The sequence below is a fragment of the Copadichromis virginalis genome, linkage group LG23, assembly GCF_057382275.1.
Source record: "Copadichromis virginalis isolate Kocher_CV1m ecotype Utaka linkage group LG23, C_Virginalis_male_GT1.1, whole genome shotgun sequence".
In the NCBI taxonomy this organism is placed as follows: Eukaryota; Metazoa; Chordata; class Actinopteri; order Cichliformes; family Cichlidae; genus Copadichromis; species Copadichromis virginalis.
The window spans coordinates 20,864,325-20,882,611 of NC_140639.1; the positions used below are offsets into that span (position 1 = coordinate 20,864,325).

At 40.8% G+C, this 18,287-nt stretch overlaps 1 protein-coding gene across 2 annotated transcripts; it reads left to right on the forward strand.

Moving 5' to 3' along the window:
- The first annotated feature begins 265 nt into the window (after nucleotides 1-265).
- On the forward strand, nucleotides 266-15,404 carry LOC146680774 (NLR family CARD domain-containing protein 3-like). 2 transcript variants are annotated; one of them, XM_085449911.1, is made up of 12 exons: nucleotides 266-479; nucleotides 1,557-1,694; nucleotides 1,779-1,877; nucleotides 2,584-2,685; nucleotides 8,071-8,149; nucleotides 8,293-8,506; nucleotides 8,640-10,445; nucleotides 10,528-10,701; nucleotides 11,052-11,225; nucleotides 11,743-11,898; nucleotides 14,309-14,358; nucleotides 14,534-15,404. In XM_085449911.1, the coding sequence occupies exons 7-12, from the start codon at nucleotides 9,343-9,345 to the stop codon at nucleotides 15,061-15,063; spliced, it is 2,187 nt and encodes a 728-aa protein (XP_085306037.1). In that variant the 5' UTR covers nucleotides 266-479; nucleotides 1,557-1,694; nucleotides 1,779-1,877; nucleotides 2,584-2,685; nucleotides 8,071-8,149; nucleotides 8,293-8,506; nucleotides 8,640-9,342; the 3' UTR covers nucleotides 15,064-15,404. The 2 variants fall into 2 exon arrangements, with proteins under 2 accessions (XP_085306037.1, XP_085306038.1); XM_085449912.1 differs by lacking the exons at nucleotides 266-479; nucleotides 1,557-1,694; nucleotides 1,779-1,877; nucleotides 2,584-2,685 and having other exon boundaries at nucleotides 8,050-8,149.
- The last annotated feature ends 2,883 nt before the right edge of the window (nucleotides 15,405-18,287 follow it).

Consider the following 18,287-nt stretch of genomic DNA (forward strand, 5'->3'; position numbering starts at 1 on the left):
AAATTGTAGATATAAACAAACTTTCATTTAACGTTGAATTCAAAATACTAGAAACAACAATATCGAGATCAGTGATTGGCCTGAGGGTTTCAACTTTGCCCTCAATGTTTCCTGTAGAGGTGAAGGAGGAACGTTTCCAGCTGCTGTACCGTTCTTTGTTTGCAGTAGACTGAGGTACAGATTGCTCAACATTTGATGTGTAAATGTTAATAGTTGTCAGGAAAGCGGAGGTTTATTTGTTCTCAGCTTTGTTTAGGGTGTTCCAGTCAGAGCGTTGTTGCAAGTTAATTATTGAAGCCATATTACAATGTATCAGCTGATTTTCAACCTATGAGCTACAGCTTAAGACTTGTTTGAAGAGTTTAATGAGCCTGAGTGATAACAGAGATGATTTGGGGGATTTTCTTTTTTTCTTGACACAGACGTCGTGAAGACACCAGAGAGCTGAATAGCGAAGAAGCTAGTGGGAGAAACGCAGAGTGAGTAGAACTTTGATTTATTTGAGCCTCCCAGGTTTTTCTCTCCATCACAAAGCAGCTGCTTTTATCTTTGTTTGTTAGCTTATGTGGTGAACATTTGAAGACTCTAATCTCTGAGGTCTTGAATTGGCTAAAGACTCCAAACCCCCAACAACGAAGTCTCCAACATTCGGCTCAGAGCCTTTCAAACAGAATGAGCAGGTAGAGATTTGTTCATCAGATCATTTTAAACACAGAAAGCCTGACTGTGTTATATTTACTAAGACTCAGGTGTTCTTGAAGTGCACCCTGAACGGTTTCATAATCAAACTATAAAACTGAAGTGCTGTTGCTAAGCTCTAGTTTGACTCTGAGGCTGTTTTATTGTTGTTTTATGAAGGAACAAAGTGCATTACTGGAATGGGTGAGTTCTTCCTGCTGGGTTCCTGTAAGTGCCATTGTTGGGATTGATTTATGGAGGATCTGTGGAATTCACAGCAATTCAATTGTAGTTAATCCCTCACACCTGTGTAACCACAGTTAATGTTTAAATTTTGAGTTCAGTGTTATCGCTTCAGAAATTCAAATACATTTCTTCCTTTATCAATTATATTTAACCTTCTATTTCCAGATGTAATAAAATAGAAGCAGTAAACACTGAAATCGCAGCATGACTTTTCCTTCAAAACACAGAGTCACACTGCTTAAGTTCAATATTTGTATCTAAATCTGCACCAAGACAGAGTCAACACAATAGATTTTTTCAGTTAATGCTAATAATATTTCAAATGTCATGTGTGACAAGTGGAGAAGCACAGAGAGATTGTGAGTACCAAAATAACCTAAAATAGAGTTAAGCACTTATCCTCTAACTAACCACCATCAGTGTGTTTTAATAGTAGTAAGGATGCCAACACAAACTTGTCACTGATGTGTTCTGTTCAGCAATAAGCCAGTGGCAGGTGTAAGCTTATTAGTTCTTCTAAAAGTAAGTCTAGCAGTTTGGCAGCCATCCTGAAATACATCAGCTGATGGCAGCTTCTTCTGCGTCACACTGCCGTCTGACTGCCACATGAATGTTTTGTGTTTCCTCTGCAGGTGAAGGTAGAAAGTGTGTGTGAGCTGATGTGGATGTGAATTCAGCAGCATGGATCAGTGTGAGAACAGACAGGAGGGAGTCCCTCCCTCTAAAACCACTCTGTGTGGGGAACATGAGAGCCAGACCAAAGCTCAGAGGTGAGATGACCATCTCTAACTGTCCACGACTCTTCTCCATGTCACAGCTCAGCTCTCACATCACTGCTCCATCATTATTCACAGGAACCAACCTGGAGCTGAACCCAGCTGTGTGTCCTTAAAGAGTGACTGGTCAAAAAATCGCCTCATTTATTTTAAAGGACAAAAATCATCTGCAGAGAGGTGAGCTGTGTTAGTAATATGAACTTTTTGATAGTTATCATTTTGGTGCCTGTTGAAAGTAGGAACATGGGTAGTCCTGTAAAGGCCAAAGTAAAGTGTTTACGTCTGGGTGAGACCGTTCCCCTTCCCGATACGTAACATACCGATGATTTGTCATGTCCTGAGGTGTCACATAGGAACCAGAAATGTAACCTTCCGCGCCCCTATGATGCGTGCCGGGTTGTGGATAGGATCCAATAGAATGACTCTCCCGGTGGTAACACACGTTCCAGACGTGTATTCCAGCCCTAACCCTAAACTTAATCCTAATCCTAATCCTAACCATAACCTTATCCCTACTCTTAACCACAACCTTAATCATATTAGATAGTGTTTTCCAAAGCGATTCATAATGAGAAAGTAAAATAAATGTACATGTGTAGATTCAGTCCAAACAGTTCTCGTGCTTCATCCCTTTCTGAACAGGTAACATAGAGATGTGTTGGGTGGCCAAAAGCATAACATACCGATGATTTGTCACATTAAACATATTATGCTTTGGGATGAGAACGCTTGTCTGAGTGGTGCTCTGTTCTTACAGTGACTGTTTGGAGTTTCTTTATGCTGATTTACAGTCTGGAAAAACAAGGTTGTATTTGGGATGATGGTGAGGTCTTCATCTGTTTTTGTTGCTGGAAATGAAAAAAAATTCTTCTCTGTCTAACAGGACCTATGGGAGACCTGAACCAAGCAGTGTATCTTTAAAGAGTGACGGGTCAAAAAATCGCCTCATTTATTTCAAAGGACAAAAATCATCTCCTGCAGAGAGGTGAGCTGTTAGTAACAATGATGTGTTTTAAATGAACTGCTTTTTGTTGTTTCATGGCCCTAAACAGCATTAAAAAAAAATAAGGAACTGAGCAAGGAATACCTTTATTCCACAGGGTGGGCCATTTATATGGATACACCGTAATAACATGGGAATGGTTGGTGATATTAAAGTCCTGTTTGTGGCACATTAGTATATGTGAGGGGGCAAACTCCTCAAGATGGGTGGTGACCATGGTGGCCATTTAGAAGTCGGCCATCTTGGATACAACTTTTGTTTTTTCAATAGGAAGAGGGCCATGTGACACATCAAACTTATTGGTAATGTCACAAGAAAAACAATGGTGTGCTTGGTTTCAACGTAAATGTATTCTTTCATGAGTTATTTACAAGTTTCTGACCACTTATAAAATATGTTCAATGTGCTGTCCATTGTGTTGGATTGTCAATGCAACCCTCTTCTCCCACTCTTCACACACTGATAGCAACACCGCAGGAGAAATGCCAGCACAGGCATCCAGTATCCATAGTTTCAGGTGCTGCACATCTCGTATCTTCACACCATAGACAATTGCCTTCAGATGACCCCAAAGATAAAAGTCTAAGGGGGTGAGATCGGGAGACCTTGGGGGCCATTCAAGTGGCCCACGACGACGAATCCACTTTCCAGGAAACTGTTCATCTAGGAATGCTCGGATCTGGCACCCATAATGTGGTGGTGACCATCTTGCTGGAAAAACTCAGGGAACGTGCCAGCTTCAGTGCATAAAGAGGGAAACACATCATTATGTAGCAATTTCAAATATCCAGTGGCCTTGAGGTTTCCATTGATGAAGAATGGACCCACTACCGTTGTACCTCATATACCACACCAAACCATCACTTTTGTTGTTCCAACAGTCTTGGAGGGATCCATCCAATGTGGGTTAGTGTCAGACCAATAGCGGTGGTTTTGTTTGTTAACTTCACCATTCACATAAAAGTTTGCCTCATCACTGAACAAAATCTTCTGCGTGAACTGAGGGTCCTGTTCCAATTTTTGTTTTGCCCATTCTGCAAATTCTGTGCGGCGATCTGGGTCATCCTCGTTGAGATGCTGCAGTAGCTGGAGTTTGTAAGGGTGCCATTTGTGAGTAGCTAATATCCGCCGAAGGCATGTTCGACTAATGCCACTCTCCAGTGACATGCGGCGAGTGCTACGCTGTGGGCTCTTGCTGAATGAAGCTAGGACAGCCACTGATGTTTCTTCATTAGTGACAGTTTTGTTACGTCCACATTTTGGCAAATCCAACACTGAACCAGTTTCACGAAACTTAGCAAGCAGTTTGCTAACTGTAGCATGGGAGATGGGTGGTCTCGTAGGGTGTCTTGCATTGAAATCTGCTGCAATGACCCGGTTACTGCGTTCACCAGTTATCAACACAATTTCGATCCGCTCCTCACGTGTTAACCTCTTCGACATGTCAATGGCTGTGAACGAAGAGAAACTTGTAAATAACTCATGAAAGAATAAAGTTACGTTGAAACCAAGCACACCATTGTTTTCCTTGTGACATTACCAATAAGTTTGATGTGTCACATGGCCCTCTTCCTATTGAGAAAACAAAAGTTGTATCCAAGATGACCGACTTCTAAATGGCCACCATCGTCACCCACCATCTTGAGGAGTTTGCTCCATCACATATACTAATGTGTCACAAACCGGACTTTAATATCACCAACCATTCCCATTTTATTACGGTGTATCCATATAAATGGCCCACCCTGTACATTTAACCTTCTGCAGCTTATTGTGGGACCATCAATAGTCCTGCATAGTGTAAATGACTGTTTTACTTTGGGTGGTAAATCACAAACACTAGTTTCCTTCTGCTCAGGCATGGCCTGCAAACCAGGTTCTCTTATGGATGACAAAAGTATTCTAAGTCTTCATCAAATTCTTTTGCTGGAAATGAAAAAACAATTTTCTTCTGTCTAACAGGATCTATGGGAAACCTGGAGAACTTAGATCTGACACAAGCAGGGTATCTTTAAAAAGTGATGAGTCTAAAGATTGCTTTATTTACAGGGAGTGCAGAATTATTAGGCAAATGAGTATTTTGTCCACATCATCCTCTTCATGCATGTTGTCTTACTCCAAGCTGTATATGCTGTATGTGCATCTCTGTAATGAGAAGGGGTGTGGTCTAATGACATCAACACCCTATATCAGGTGTGCATAATTATTAGGCAACGTCCTTTCCTTTGTCAAAATGGGTCAAAAGAAGGACTTGACAGGCTCAGAAAAGTCAAAAATAGTGAGATATCTTGCAGAGGGATGCAGCAGTCTCAAAATTGCAAAGCTTCTGAAGCGTGATCATCGAACAATCAAGCGTTTCATTCAAAATAGTCAACAGGGTTGCAAGAAGCGTGTGGAAAAACCAAGGCGCAAAATAACTGCCCATGAACTGAGAAAAGTCAAGCGTGTAAGTAAGTAAGTAAGTAAGTAAAATTTTATTTATATAGCACATTTCTAGATAGAAATCACAAAGTGCTTTACAAGATATAACAGATTATAAAAAAAACAAACAAGATACAAACAAAGTTAGCAAAAAGCAATTTTAAAAAGATGTGTTTTTAGCTGTTTTTTAAAAGTAATCAATGAAACAGCGGATCGTAAGTCCTGAGGAAGGGAATTCCACAGTCTGGCGGCCACAATAGCAAAAGCTCTATCACCCCTAGTTTTCAGTCTCGTATACTGAGTGACAAGTAGGCCCTGACTACTCGACCTCAGAGACCTACTAGGGGCATAGGGCTGTAAAAGTTCAATAATATATGGTGGTGCTTGTTGTTGAAGAGCCTTAAAAGTTAAAACCAAAATCTTAAAATGGACTCTAAATTCGACAGGAAGCCAATGTAACTGCATAAGCAACGGTGTTATATGTGAAAATCTAGAAGTGTGCAGCTGCCAAGATTCCACTTGCCACCAGTTTGGCCATATTTCAGAGCTGCAACATCACTGGAGTGCCCAAAAGCACAAGGTGTGCAATACTCAGAGACATGGCCAAGGTAAGAAAGGCTGAAAGACGACCACAACTGAACAAGACACACAAGATGAAACGTCAAGACTGGGCCAAGAAATATCTCAAGACTGGTTTTTCTAAGGTTTTATGGACTGATGAAATGAGAGTGAGTCTTGATGGGCCAGATGGATGGGCCCGTGGCTGGATTGGTAAAGGGCAGAGAGCTCCAGTCCGACTCAGATGCCAGCAAGGTGGAGGTGGAGTACTGGTTGGGGCTGGTATCATCAAAGATGAGCTTGTGGGGCCTTTTCGGGTTGAGGATGGAGTCAAGCTCAACTCCCAGTCCTACTGCCAGTTTCTGGAAGACACCTTCTTCAAGCAGTGGTACAGGAAGAAGTCTGCATCCTTCAAGAAAAACATGATTTTCATGCAGGACGATGCTCCATCACACGCGTCCAATTACTCCACAGCGTGGCTGGCAAGAAAGGGTATAAAAGAAGAAAAACTAATGACATGGCCAGCTTGTTCACCTGATCTGAACCCCATTGAGAACCTGTGGTCCATCATCAAATGTGAGATTTACAAGGAGGGGAAACAGTACACCTCTCTGAACAGTGTCTGGGAGGCTGTGGTTGCTGCTGCACGCAATGTTGATGGTGAACAGATCAAAACACTGACAGAATCCATGGATGGCAGGCTTTTGAGTGTCCTTGCAAAGAAAGGTGGCTATATTGGTCGCTGATTTGTTTTTGTTTTGTTTTTGAATGTCAGAAATGTATATTTGTGAATGTGGAGATGTTATATTGGTTTCACTGGTAAAAATAAATAATTGAAATGGGTATATATTTATTTTTTGTTAAGTTGCCTAATAATTATGCACAGTAATAGTCACCTGCACACACAGATATCCCCCTAAAATAGCTCAAACTACAAACAAACTAAAAACTACTTCCAAAAACATTCAGCTTTGATATTAATGAGTTTTTTGGGTTCATTGAGAACATGGTTGTTGTTCAATAATAAAATTATTCCTCAAAAATACAACTTGCCTAATAATTCTGCACTCCCTGTATTTTAAAGGACAAAAATTATCTCCTACAGAAAGGTGAGCTGTTACTAACACTGACGCTATTTTAGCCATCAGTTTGGTGTTTGACTTAAATTAACTGGAATACTAAGGTATTAAGGAATTCCTTTATTATATAATATATACACAGATGTATATTTAAACGTCTGCAGCTTATTGTAGGACCATCCATAGTCCTGCATAGTGTAAATGGCTGAGGGTCACATCATGAGGACCACGAAATACCTAATTACCATTTAAACCCAAATCATATTTACCTCACTGATTGCACCTTAAACTAAAGTTGATTCACATTCTTTGAAATCTAGATTTACAGAAAACAATGGCAGATAATTGTGCAACAGCTCTTTATGTTGAAGAATGTACGTATCCATTCAGACACAATGAACTCAAGCACTCATTTTACCTGGAAATACCAAGAGTACATCATCACCAGTGTTCACAATCTGACAGTGAAAACAGGACAATAGTAGAAGAGAAGGATCTTAACACTATCAAAGGAGATTTTGAAAGAATCTCAAACAGTTACTGAATCCTCTGAATGTGTGAATTTTTTTGAAATTATTAGAATATAAGAAATAAGAAATATCAAATGAAAGGAGGATCTGCTGTGAAAATATAATATTGTTGGCATGGATAGCAGGGATAGCTCAGCAGGTAGAGTGGTGGCCCCATGATCGGAAGGTCGGGGGTTCGACTCCACTGAACAGCTACCCTGAGGTACCCCTGAGCAAGGTACCGTCCCTACACACTGCTCCCCAGGCGCTGCACTGGTGGCTGCCCACTGCTTCACTGGGTGAATGGGTTAAATGCAGAGGAACTATTTCCCTATGGGGACTAACTTGCACACTTTACTTTTACTTTACTTTACTTATTGTCCCTGATAGACAATAAATCGATGCAGTCTATTAAGTGTATGGAAAATCCATTGATACAGATGCTGGTTGGGTTTAGAAAGAAAACATTCTGAATAAAAAAAAAAAACCCACAACAAAAAAGTGCCTGCATTAAATTTGCACACATATGCTAAAGTTATTTGACAAACATAATAGAAGGTGTCAGGTTGAATTTACACAATGATCTTTCATGGAATTAACACATAACTGTTTATCAGATGTACAATGTTGAAAAAATGCTAAGCTGAGTAGCTGAGTATCAATGAGATCGTCTAGAGTGGCAAACTTTTACAACTACATGGAGTCATATATAATCTAAACACCTTAGTTTTTTTTTCTTCAGATGTCACTTACATTGTCTTTCCCCTGTGCATGAACTAATATTCATGAGTCCTCCACAGACTGAACCAGGAAAATTCAGAGGTTTCTAGTGGTCATTTTGTCCAGCAGGATCAAAAACAGCTGGACTCCATATTCATGGTGCGTACATACAGTATATAACAACCACTCTTACATCTATTATGTTCATTCATCTTCATGTTGCTCTTTGTAGACCAGTGAAAGGACATGATGTCAGCACTATTTTGTCATTGACATAATGTTCTTATAATATTTTGTTCCAGCTGTTAGAGGACAACATCATCACGTTTGTAAAGAATGAACTGAAGAAGATGCACGAGATTTTGAGTCCAGATTATTTAGAGATGGAAGAAGATAATATGTCGAAGGATGACAATAAAAAGCAGAGGAGTAAAAGCAGAGAGGCATTTGTGACAATTGTGTTACACTTTTTGAAGAGAATAAAGCAGGAAGAGCTGGCTGACCGTCTGCAGAGCAGTAAGGGGATTTCTCAAAACATTTAAGCTGCAGCATGAATTTAAAATTGAAAAATGTCTCAATACTTACTGAATTGAAATTTTGGGATATTTTCTGAAAACCAAATTAATGTAATGTATTTTTGTGTTTTCAGAAATGTTTGCTCCACTTTGTCAATGTAAACTTAAATCTACTTTGAACAAAAAGTTCCAGTGTGTGTTTGAGGGGATCACTAAAGCAGGAAACTCAACACTTCTGAATCAGATCTACACAGAGCTCTACATCACAGAGGGAGGGACTGCAGAGGTCAATGATGAACATGAAGTCAGACAGATTGAAACAACATCCAGGAAAGCAGACAAACCAAACTAATCAGACTAGAAGACATCTTTAAAACTTTACCTGGAATAGATGAACCAATCAGAACAGTGCTGACAAAGGGAGTGGCTGGCATTGGGAAAACAGTCTTAACACAGAAGTTCACTCTTGACTGGGCTGAAGAAAAATCCAACCAGGACATCCAGTTCATATTTCCATTTACTTTCAAGGAGTTGAATGTGCTGAAAGAGGAAAAGTTCAGCTTGGTGGAACTTGTTCATCACTTCTTTACTGAAACCAAAGAAGCAGGAATCTGCAGCTTTGAAGACTTCCAGGTTTTGTTCATCTTTGATGGTCTGGATGAATGTCGACTTCCTCTGGACTTCCACAAAACTAAAATACTAACTGACTCCAGAAAATCCACCTCAGTGGATGTGCTGCTGACAAACCTCATCAGGGGGAACCTGCTTTCCTCTGCTCACATCTGGATAACCACGCGACCTGCAGCTGCCAATCAGATCCCTCCTGAGTGTGTTGACATGGTGACAGAGGTCAGAGGGTTCACTGACCCACAGAAGGAGGAGTACTTCAGGAAGAGATTCAGAGACAAGAAGCAGGCTTCTAGGATCATCTCTCACATCAAAACATCACAAAGCCTCCACATCATGTGCCACATCCCAGTCTTCTGCTGGATCAATGCTACGGTTCTGGAGGATGTGCTGAAAACAAAAGAACAGAGAGACATGCCCAAAACCTTGACTGAGTTGTACATCCACTTCCTGGTGGTTCAGGCCAAAGTGAAGAAGGTCAAGTATGATGGAGGATCTGAGACAGATCCACACTGGAGTCCAGAGAGCAGGAAGATGGTTGAGTGTCTAGGAAAACTAGCTTTTGAACAGCTGCAGAAAGGAAACCTGATCTTCTATGAAACAGACCTGACAGAGTGTGGCATCGATGTCAGAGCAGCATCAGTGTACTCAGGAGTGTTCACACAGATCTTTAAAGAGGAGAGAGGACTGTACCAGGACAAGGTGTTCTGCTTTGTCCATCTGAGCATTCAGGAGTTTCTGGCTGCTCTTCATGTCCATCTGACGTTCTTCAACTTCTGTGTCAATCTGCTAGAAGGAGAAACCTCTGCATGGTCTAAAGCATTTAATAAACTCAAACTCCAAAACTGTGGTGGACAATTTCTTCACAAGAGTGCTGTGGACAAGGCCTTAGAGAGTCCAAATGGACACCTGGATTTGTTCCTTCGTTTCCTCCTGGGTCTTTCACTGCAGTCCAATCAAGCCCTTCTACGAGGTCTACTGACACAGACAGGAATGAGCTCAGAGACCAATCAACAGACAGTCCAGTACATCAAGAAAAAGATCAGTGAGAATCTGTCTGTAGAGCAAAGCATCAACCTGTTCCACTGTCTGAATGAACTACATGATCGTGCTCTAGTTGGGGAGCTCCAACAGTCCCTGAGTATGGGAAGTCTTTCCACAGAGAAACTGTCTCCTGCTCAGTGGTCAGCTCTGGTCTTCATCTTATTGACATCAGAAAAAGATTTGGATGTTCTTGATCTGAAGAAATATTCTGCTTCAGAGGATGCTCTTCTGAGGCTGCTGCCTGTGCTCAAAGCATCTAAGAAAGCTCTGTATGTTACCATAAAGTTTTTAAGATCTATTCACAAGGAAAATAAAGACTGAATTTGCTGCTTTCTGTGTATTTTCTCTTAGGCTGAATAACTGTAACTTGACAGAGAGAAGCTGTGAAGCTCTTTCTCTGTCTCTCAAAGTAGAAGGCTGTGAGCTGAGAACGCTGGACCTGAGCAATAACAATCTGCAGGATTCAGGCGTAAATCTCTTGATAGCTGGAATGGAGAGTATGCACTGTAAATTAGAGAAACTCAGGTCAGATACATTGTTTGTGGTTTAATGTGAGAGCTGTTTGCTAATTCGAACCTTCATTGAATGTAAACAATAACATGCACTCCTGAATTTCTTTAAGCATTTAAAGTTTTCCAGTTTCATATTGAGATTTACACATTTATTTAGTACTTTGGGGAAAACTTTGGAATTGTCTAAATTAGCAATTTTTTTTGTTTTTATTTAACAATTTGTTTATCTTCAATAAGTATCAAGAATCTTTTTTAGGCTTTAGCAGGTGTAGGGATTATATGTTATATATATCACGTGTGATTAAAAGTTTAAATTAGACATTTTAAAAATGTTTTTTTTCTTCTAAATTACTGTCTCTTCAGACTGAGCACTTGTAACCTTTCAGAGAAAAGCTGTGGAACTATGTCATCAGTTCTCAGTCTCCAGTTCTCTAGTCTGAGAGAGATGGACCTGAGCAACAACAACCTGAGGGATACTGGAGTAAAAGCTTTGTCGGATGGACTAAGAAGTCCACACTGTAAATTGGAAACACTCAGGTCAGAAATAATCAATTGTTTAGTTGATGAACATTTTGAAATCTGGATTGCATAAGTAACCCAAGCCGGGGTTAGTTACTTATGCAAGTTTGAGGGGTTTTCTTTAACATTTCCATTTTTTTCTTCTTTAATTCTTGCCCACTGATAAAATTAAGATTTCTCCTTCGTTTGATTTTTGAACTTTGAGTTTTAAATCTGGACTAAATGTTTATGATCAAAAAGTGAATAACATACAAACGTACAGTTTATGGAATGTAATGGTCACTTTCCACTGAAATATTTCAACACAGATATCGTGATTCAGGCTCAGTCATCAAGCTAACTAAATCCCAAAAGGTTGATTCTGTTGATCTGGATGTAACGATGAACAGAATCAACCTTGGATTTCAACACAGACTAGAAATTAAATTGGTTCGTATTATAACCAGAATGAATTATTATTGTAGTTTGTCCTGTACTTTTTTGTGCTAATTATCTGCTGTTCTCTAATAGTATCTGTAATGATTATTATGTGCAGGCTGTCGGGCTGTCTGATAACAGAAGAAGGTTGTACTCTTCTGGCCTCAGATCTGAGGTCTAATCCCTCCTGTCTCAGAGAGCTGGACCTGAGCTACAATCATCCAGGAGAGACAGGCATGAATCTGTTGAAGCAGCTGAGACTTGACAATCTCAGGTACAGAGAACGTCTCATAGCATCACACACATTTGAACACAGACGACTTATCAGAAGAAAGAGTATGTGATGCAGGAGCTTTTATGTATTGTAATCAAAAAGTAAAGTTATGTGTTTAGTTTGTGGAGAGCAGATTGCTGTGTTAAGACAAGATTTTTGATTTTCAACATAATCACAAAAACACAGTAAGCCATTCTCTGATGGGGAATTTAACACAGTGTTCAGTAGGTTCTGCCATGATAATATGCCCTGAGCTGGTATGTGTTCTGAGCCCCGCATGATCAAAGTCAAAGTCAACTTTATTTGTCAATTCTGCCACATGTACAGGACATACAGAGAATAGAAATTTCGTTACTCTCAAACCCTAGATGAAATAGCAAATGAACATTTAAATATAAGAGAGTGATTAAAAAATGCAAATAAAATAATTAAAAAGTAAAAATTTAAATAAATAAATACAATACAAATTAACAAGAAAGCTACGCAATATACAATATACAATATTCAGGTAAGGGTAAATGACATTGAGTGTAAACCAGGCAGAGTAGTGCAAATAGGCAAATAGTGCAAATGGAGATTTAGTAATGTACGGTAAGAGATAGTATAACAACAAAGTCTTATGAGGTAATGGCAGTCCAATGCTCCACAAAGTGACTGGTAACTGGTGCAGGCCAGTGAGTGAGTCAGAGAGTGTGTGTGTGTGTGTGTGTGTGTGTGTGTGTGTGTATGTGACAGAGTTCAGTGAGACCATGGAGGAGAAGAGGGGAGAGGGGGCAGAATCGGGAGGGAGTTAAGCTTCCTGACAGCCTGATGGATGAAGCTGTCCTTCAGTCTGCTGGTCCTGGCCTGGAGACTCCGCAGTCTCCTCCCTGACGGCAGCAGCTTGAAGATCAGCCGCTATGCAAAGGGCTTTTTTAGTGAGACGGGTGCTGTAAATGTCCTGGAGGGAGGGGAGAGAGACACCAATGATCCTCTCTGCAGCTCTCACTATGCGTTGGAGGGTTCTATGACAGGACGCATTGCAGGCTCCAAACCACACAGTGATGCAGCTCGACAGGATGCTCTCGATGGTGCCTCTGTAGAAAGTGTACATGATGGGGGCTGGTGCTCCTGCTCTTCTTAGTTTGCGGAGAAAGAAGAGACGCTGCTGTGATTTCTTGGCCAGTGCTGTGGTGTTGTACGTCCAGGAGAGATCCTCTGTGATGTGCACACCCAAGAACTTGGTGCTGCTCACTCTCTCCACAGACGCTCCGTCAATGGTCAGAGGAGCATGTTGGGTGTGCATTCTCCTGAAGTCCACAACAATCTCCTTCGTCTTCTCCACATTCAGAGAGAGATGATGAGAGCAATTCCAAAACAGTTTAGAATGAAATGCACATGATTTCATTTCCCTTAACTTGCATTATAGGGAAAGGCTCCAATGATGTTCAGATTGAACTAATTGATATGCAGTCTGATTCAATACTGTCAGTCTGATTCAACTAGTATCACTGCTGGGTAGACCTGCTCAGAAGATGTTGGTTCTCTATGGATCTACATTTATATGTCAACAAACAAACACAGGAATGATATTTAACAAATCCAAGTACAGATTCTCTGTCAGTGATGATCACCTGTCTGCTGTCCTTCACATTTCCACCTCAGATATTGGACCTGACTTTAATGGACAAACAAACTAGACTTCTCTCACTGAAAAAGAAAAAAGAACCAAAAAACTGAACAAAATAACTAAAGTAATTAGTTTAATTGCTTAGTAATTAGTAAAATTAAACTCCATTGAAATTGTGTAAAAACATGCATGCTTCATTCTCACTCATTTGGGAGTATTGATGAAATAGCTTTTAGTATGCTGTGACTTAAAGTGACTGTAGCTCAAGAGGTAGCACAGGCCAACTACTGATAAGAAGAGTAGGTGATTTGATCCCCGGCTGCTCCTGTCTGCATGCTTTCAATCTTTTTGTTGGACTACACTGTTTTTTTGGGGGGGGGTTTTATATGTAGCTGTAAGGTTTGGTTCTCTGCGCACCTGTGGAGGCATACAAGTGCACCGGTGAACCCCTTTTAACCTTAGCTTCATTGTCTTTTTAATTAGGAAGTCTCCTGTGAAAAGAATTTTTTTTAAACTACATAACTGAGTGATGTTTAAGTTACTGAATGATCATTTTGACAAATAGAGATTACAATGGTGATCCACATAATTTAAATTATGAATTCTGCTATAATAAAACTGACTAACTAGATCATGACAACCACTGGACAAGACTTCAGAAGCATTTTCTTCAAGTGTATTTGTGAAAATGTTTGACTGTTCCTTTATCATTGTCTAACAGCATGTGTGTGAGAGCGATGTAATGTCCATGTGTGCATGCTGAAAGAGACTGTGGTGGTCTGACCCCCCTCCTCCTTTCAGAGTGGAGCCTGCTGGAGTCCGATGGCTGAAACTAGGAAGTCTGAGGAAGTGTAAGTGTGTTTTTAATGTGATTCATGAAAACAAAGCAGCACACATTCAACCATCTTCAAACTGTCACATCACTCATTCACATCTCTGATGTCAGGAGTCATCATCAAAGTGTCAATCAATGAACAGATGATGGATCAATAATTGCAGCTGTATTGTGTTTGTTCTCTCCATCAGATTCCTGTCAACTCACAATCGACACAAACACAGTACACAGAAAACTCAAACTTTCTGACAACATGAAGGTGAGAAAAGCAAAGGAAGTTCAATCATATCCTGATCATCCAGACAGATTTGAACGGCCTCAGCTGCTGTGTAAAGATGGTCTGACTGGCTGTTGTTATTGGGAGGTCGAGTGGAATGGAAAAGTTGAGATATCAGTGAGTTACAGAGGAATCACAAGGAGACGAGACGATGACTGTTTGTTTGGATGGAGTGATCAGTCCTGGAGTCTGAGCTGCTGTGATGATGGCCGCTACTCTGCCTGGCACAATAAGAAATCAACATCCATCTCCTCCTCCTCCTCCTCTGTCTCTAACAGAGTAGCAGTGTATGTGGACTGTCCTGCTGGCACTCTGTCCTTCTACAGAGTCTCCTCTGACACTTTGATCCACCTCCACACCTTCAACACCACATTCACTGAACCTCTTTATCCTGGGTTTGGAATCTGGTCCTCTGGTTCCTCAGTGACTCTATGTGTAGTTTAGCATAATAGTGTCCTAACAGATAGTTTAGTCCGTACATGTTGGTCTCTTTCATTTTGAAACATGTTTTCAGATTTATGGATTCAGCTGATGTTTTAAACTGTTCTAAATGATTTTTGTAAACTTCTTTCCTGGCTTTGTAAGTTTGTTGAGCAGTCAGGGTTCATCTTGATATTTATTTTTACTTTTGTTAGTGTGATGAAATCATAACTAGATTTTAACGTGTCTGTGGTCAAATTTGGAGAATTAAATGGTCCTTTAGAACCTAGATATACAGATAGTCAGTTACCAATACTGAACATTGTTTTACTCTGTTGTGGTATAGACTCAAATAAAACAGTGACAAAAAGACTGTAACTGTGACTGTAAATCATTCATTTACCTGTCCAGATGACCTCTTGTGTTATAATATAAGAAGATGTGCTCTATTTATCCATACCATGTATCTGGTCACATGGTCCAGCTTTACAGAATATTATATCTAAGTTGTGCTCTTCTTTTGGCTCCCTGGCCCTCAAATTTCTCTGTCATCATAACTGGGAGAGGCTCAAATGAGAGGATGAGGTTCAAGTGAAGCATGCAAGGAGACACATTACCAAAAGAAAAAGCAACCAAAGTGTTGATGTTTAACAGAAGTGAATGTAAGTAAAGGTGCAATAATAATGCATTAAGTGAGCAGCGCCCTCCACTGGCAAGAGAGTAGAACTGATCATCAGCACTGGTGAGCTCATGCCATTGTAAAGGATCCTCTGTCAGTCCATCTTGCCACTATTCACAAGACTCTCGACTCCTGCTAAAGTATTGGTCAAATTTTATTGAAACTTGCCCACCCTGAGGACCTGATGTGTGTACATTACATACATACACATGTGTATGTGTGTACATTACATACATACACATGTGTATATGTCATTTTGTTTAATTATTGATATTGAAACAGGTCTGATCAGGTCGGTACAATTACTGGGTTAGGATAGTTGCACTGCATGTGGCAATTATAAGCAACACACAGTAGCAGTGGCTCATGGTCAAAGTAGTCAATCATTTTACCTGAACCCTTGAATCTCTCCCTTGCTTATTATGTCCCCCCATCAATTTTCTTACTGCGATAATTTCACCTTCCTCCATCTCTTCCTCACTCTGTTGTTGGGACTGCTGTCCCTCCTACAGCGTCCTGTGACTGTAAAGCAGGGGTCCCCAATCCCAGTCTATGAGGGCCGGTGTCCCTGCAGGTTTTAGATGTGTCCTTGATCCATCACAGCTGATTTAAATGGATAAATTACCTTCTCAACCACTATATCCCAATTCAGGCTCTGCAGCCTTAAAGTACACAGCCTTAACGGTCCACAAGGGCCGCTAAGGTCGGAAGTGAGAGGCTTGTGAAATGGGACGGTCTAACCTCCGTCATGCTGCCCAGGTTGCCTAGCAACCGTGACACCGACAGCTGGAAACACTTCGTACAGCTTTGTTTGACAGAAATGAAGGAGAAAATGTTTTGTTCATTTATTTGTTTCTTTCTACATGAGCTTTGATTTGATAAGTATCTGAGGCTGAGACCACAGGACTGTGAAATCATGATTATTGGGCTTCACTTCTGTACTGAACAGTCATTTAAGATTAGCTAGTAAATAACAATTAGCTGATGTTGTTCATGAGACTAAAGTCATATCACTTTGGTAATGTAAATATAATATGGGCAATATTAAAGTTATAATTTCAATCATTATTAGTTATTACAGCATTGAATGAAGTCTGTTTCAAATACTGAGCTTCAGTAAAGATTCAAGCTGCATTTATTTATATTATTTATATTTCCTGTCACCTTAAATCTTCACTCAAAGACAGGTTTCTTTGACACTGTATATATAACTGTGTTATATATATGAGAGACATATTTTTCTTTTAATAATAACAATAATAGTAATGGATTGAATTTATATAGCGCTTTTCAAGGCACCCAAAGCGCTTTACAATGCCACTATTCATTCACTCTCGCATTCACACACTGGTGGAGGCAGCTACAGTTGTAGCCACAGCTGCCCTGGGGCAGACTGACAGAAGTGAGGCTGCCATATCGTGCCATCAGCCCCTCTGGCCAACACCATCATGGGGAGGCTCGCGGCTCTCCAACGGGAGATCGAGAGACCAGTGTCAGAGTGCTAAATTCGCTGCTCGCATAAAGGAGAAATCAACAATATTCAACATATGGACATCACGGCGCCAGCTGCTCAGGCCCAAGGCTGGAGCCCACCAAAACAACTCCCTGATAACGACTGTGTGATGACTATTCTTCCCATGCAAGGCCACCTGGGTTGGCTGGATACTGTTTACTTAGCCTGATAGGGCGAAGGACACTGTCTCAGCTGAACTCTGGACATGCACACACATACACTTACACTGATAAGCACGCACTCATCCCCCTCCCTTTCCAAACGCCTTCGATGCTTGTTTCCTGCGGGGGAAGACGGCGGGTCTGCGTGCCGCGCTGAAATGGTAGCGCTGTATAGGACGACTGCTGTCTTCCTTCGGATTACCCCCCACCCCCCTATCCACTCCTGTGGCTAGTCACGTGCTCTAATGTTGTGATGTGGACATTAATGTGCTCTCTGTGCAGAGGAGGTTTTTTTTGTTTCCTGTTCTCATGCTGTCCTCCCATAGGTGCCCAGCCTGAGAAGAGGTCTCTTTTTTTCCTCTTGTACTTTTTCCCATTGTTGTGTAACTTTTCAGTGTTTTCTCTGCACCGATCTCCGACTGTAGTCCCATGTGATGTCTTTGTTGTGTGTGTGTAAGTCCGGGGGGGGGGGGGGGGGGGGGGGGGTCCTATTCCTCTGCGGGGCAACCTGCATATGACCAATAAAGCATTCAATCAATCAATCAACCAGTAGGCGGTAGGGTGAAGTGTCTTGCCCAAGGACACAACGACCAGGACAGAGAACCCGGGGATCGAACCAGCGACCTTCCGGTTACAGATACACTTCCCAACCCCCTGAGCCACGGTTGCCAAAATGACATATTAATATGTTGGCATTACTAAATTTGTCTCAGTGCTGACTTTAAATATCCATAAAATCATCACATTCTCTGTAAGATTAACGTCAACTATTGAACGGCGTATATATTAAAGTAAAGGCTTTAAAACCAAGTTAGTACAAACATCGCTAATGTCACATAACTTTCCCGACATGTGGCCAACAGTAATGTTTTAATGTTCTTCGTTATTAATACAA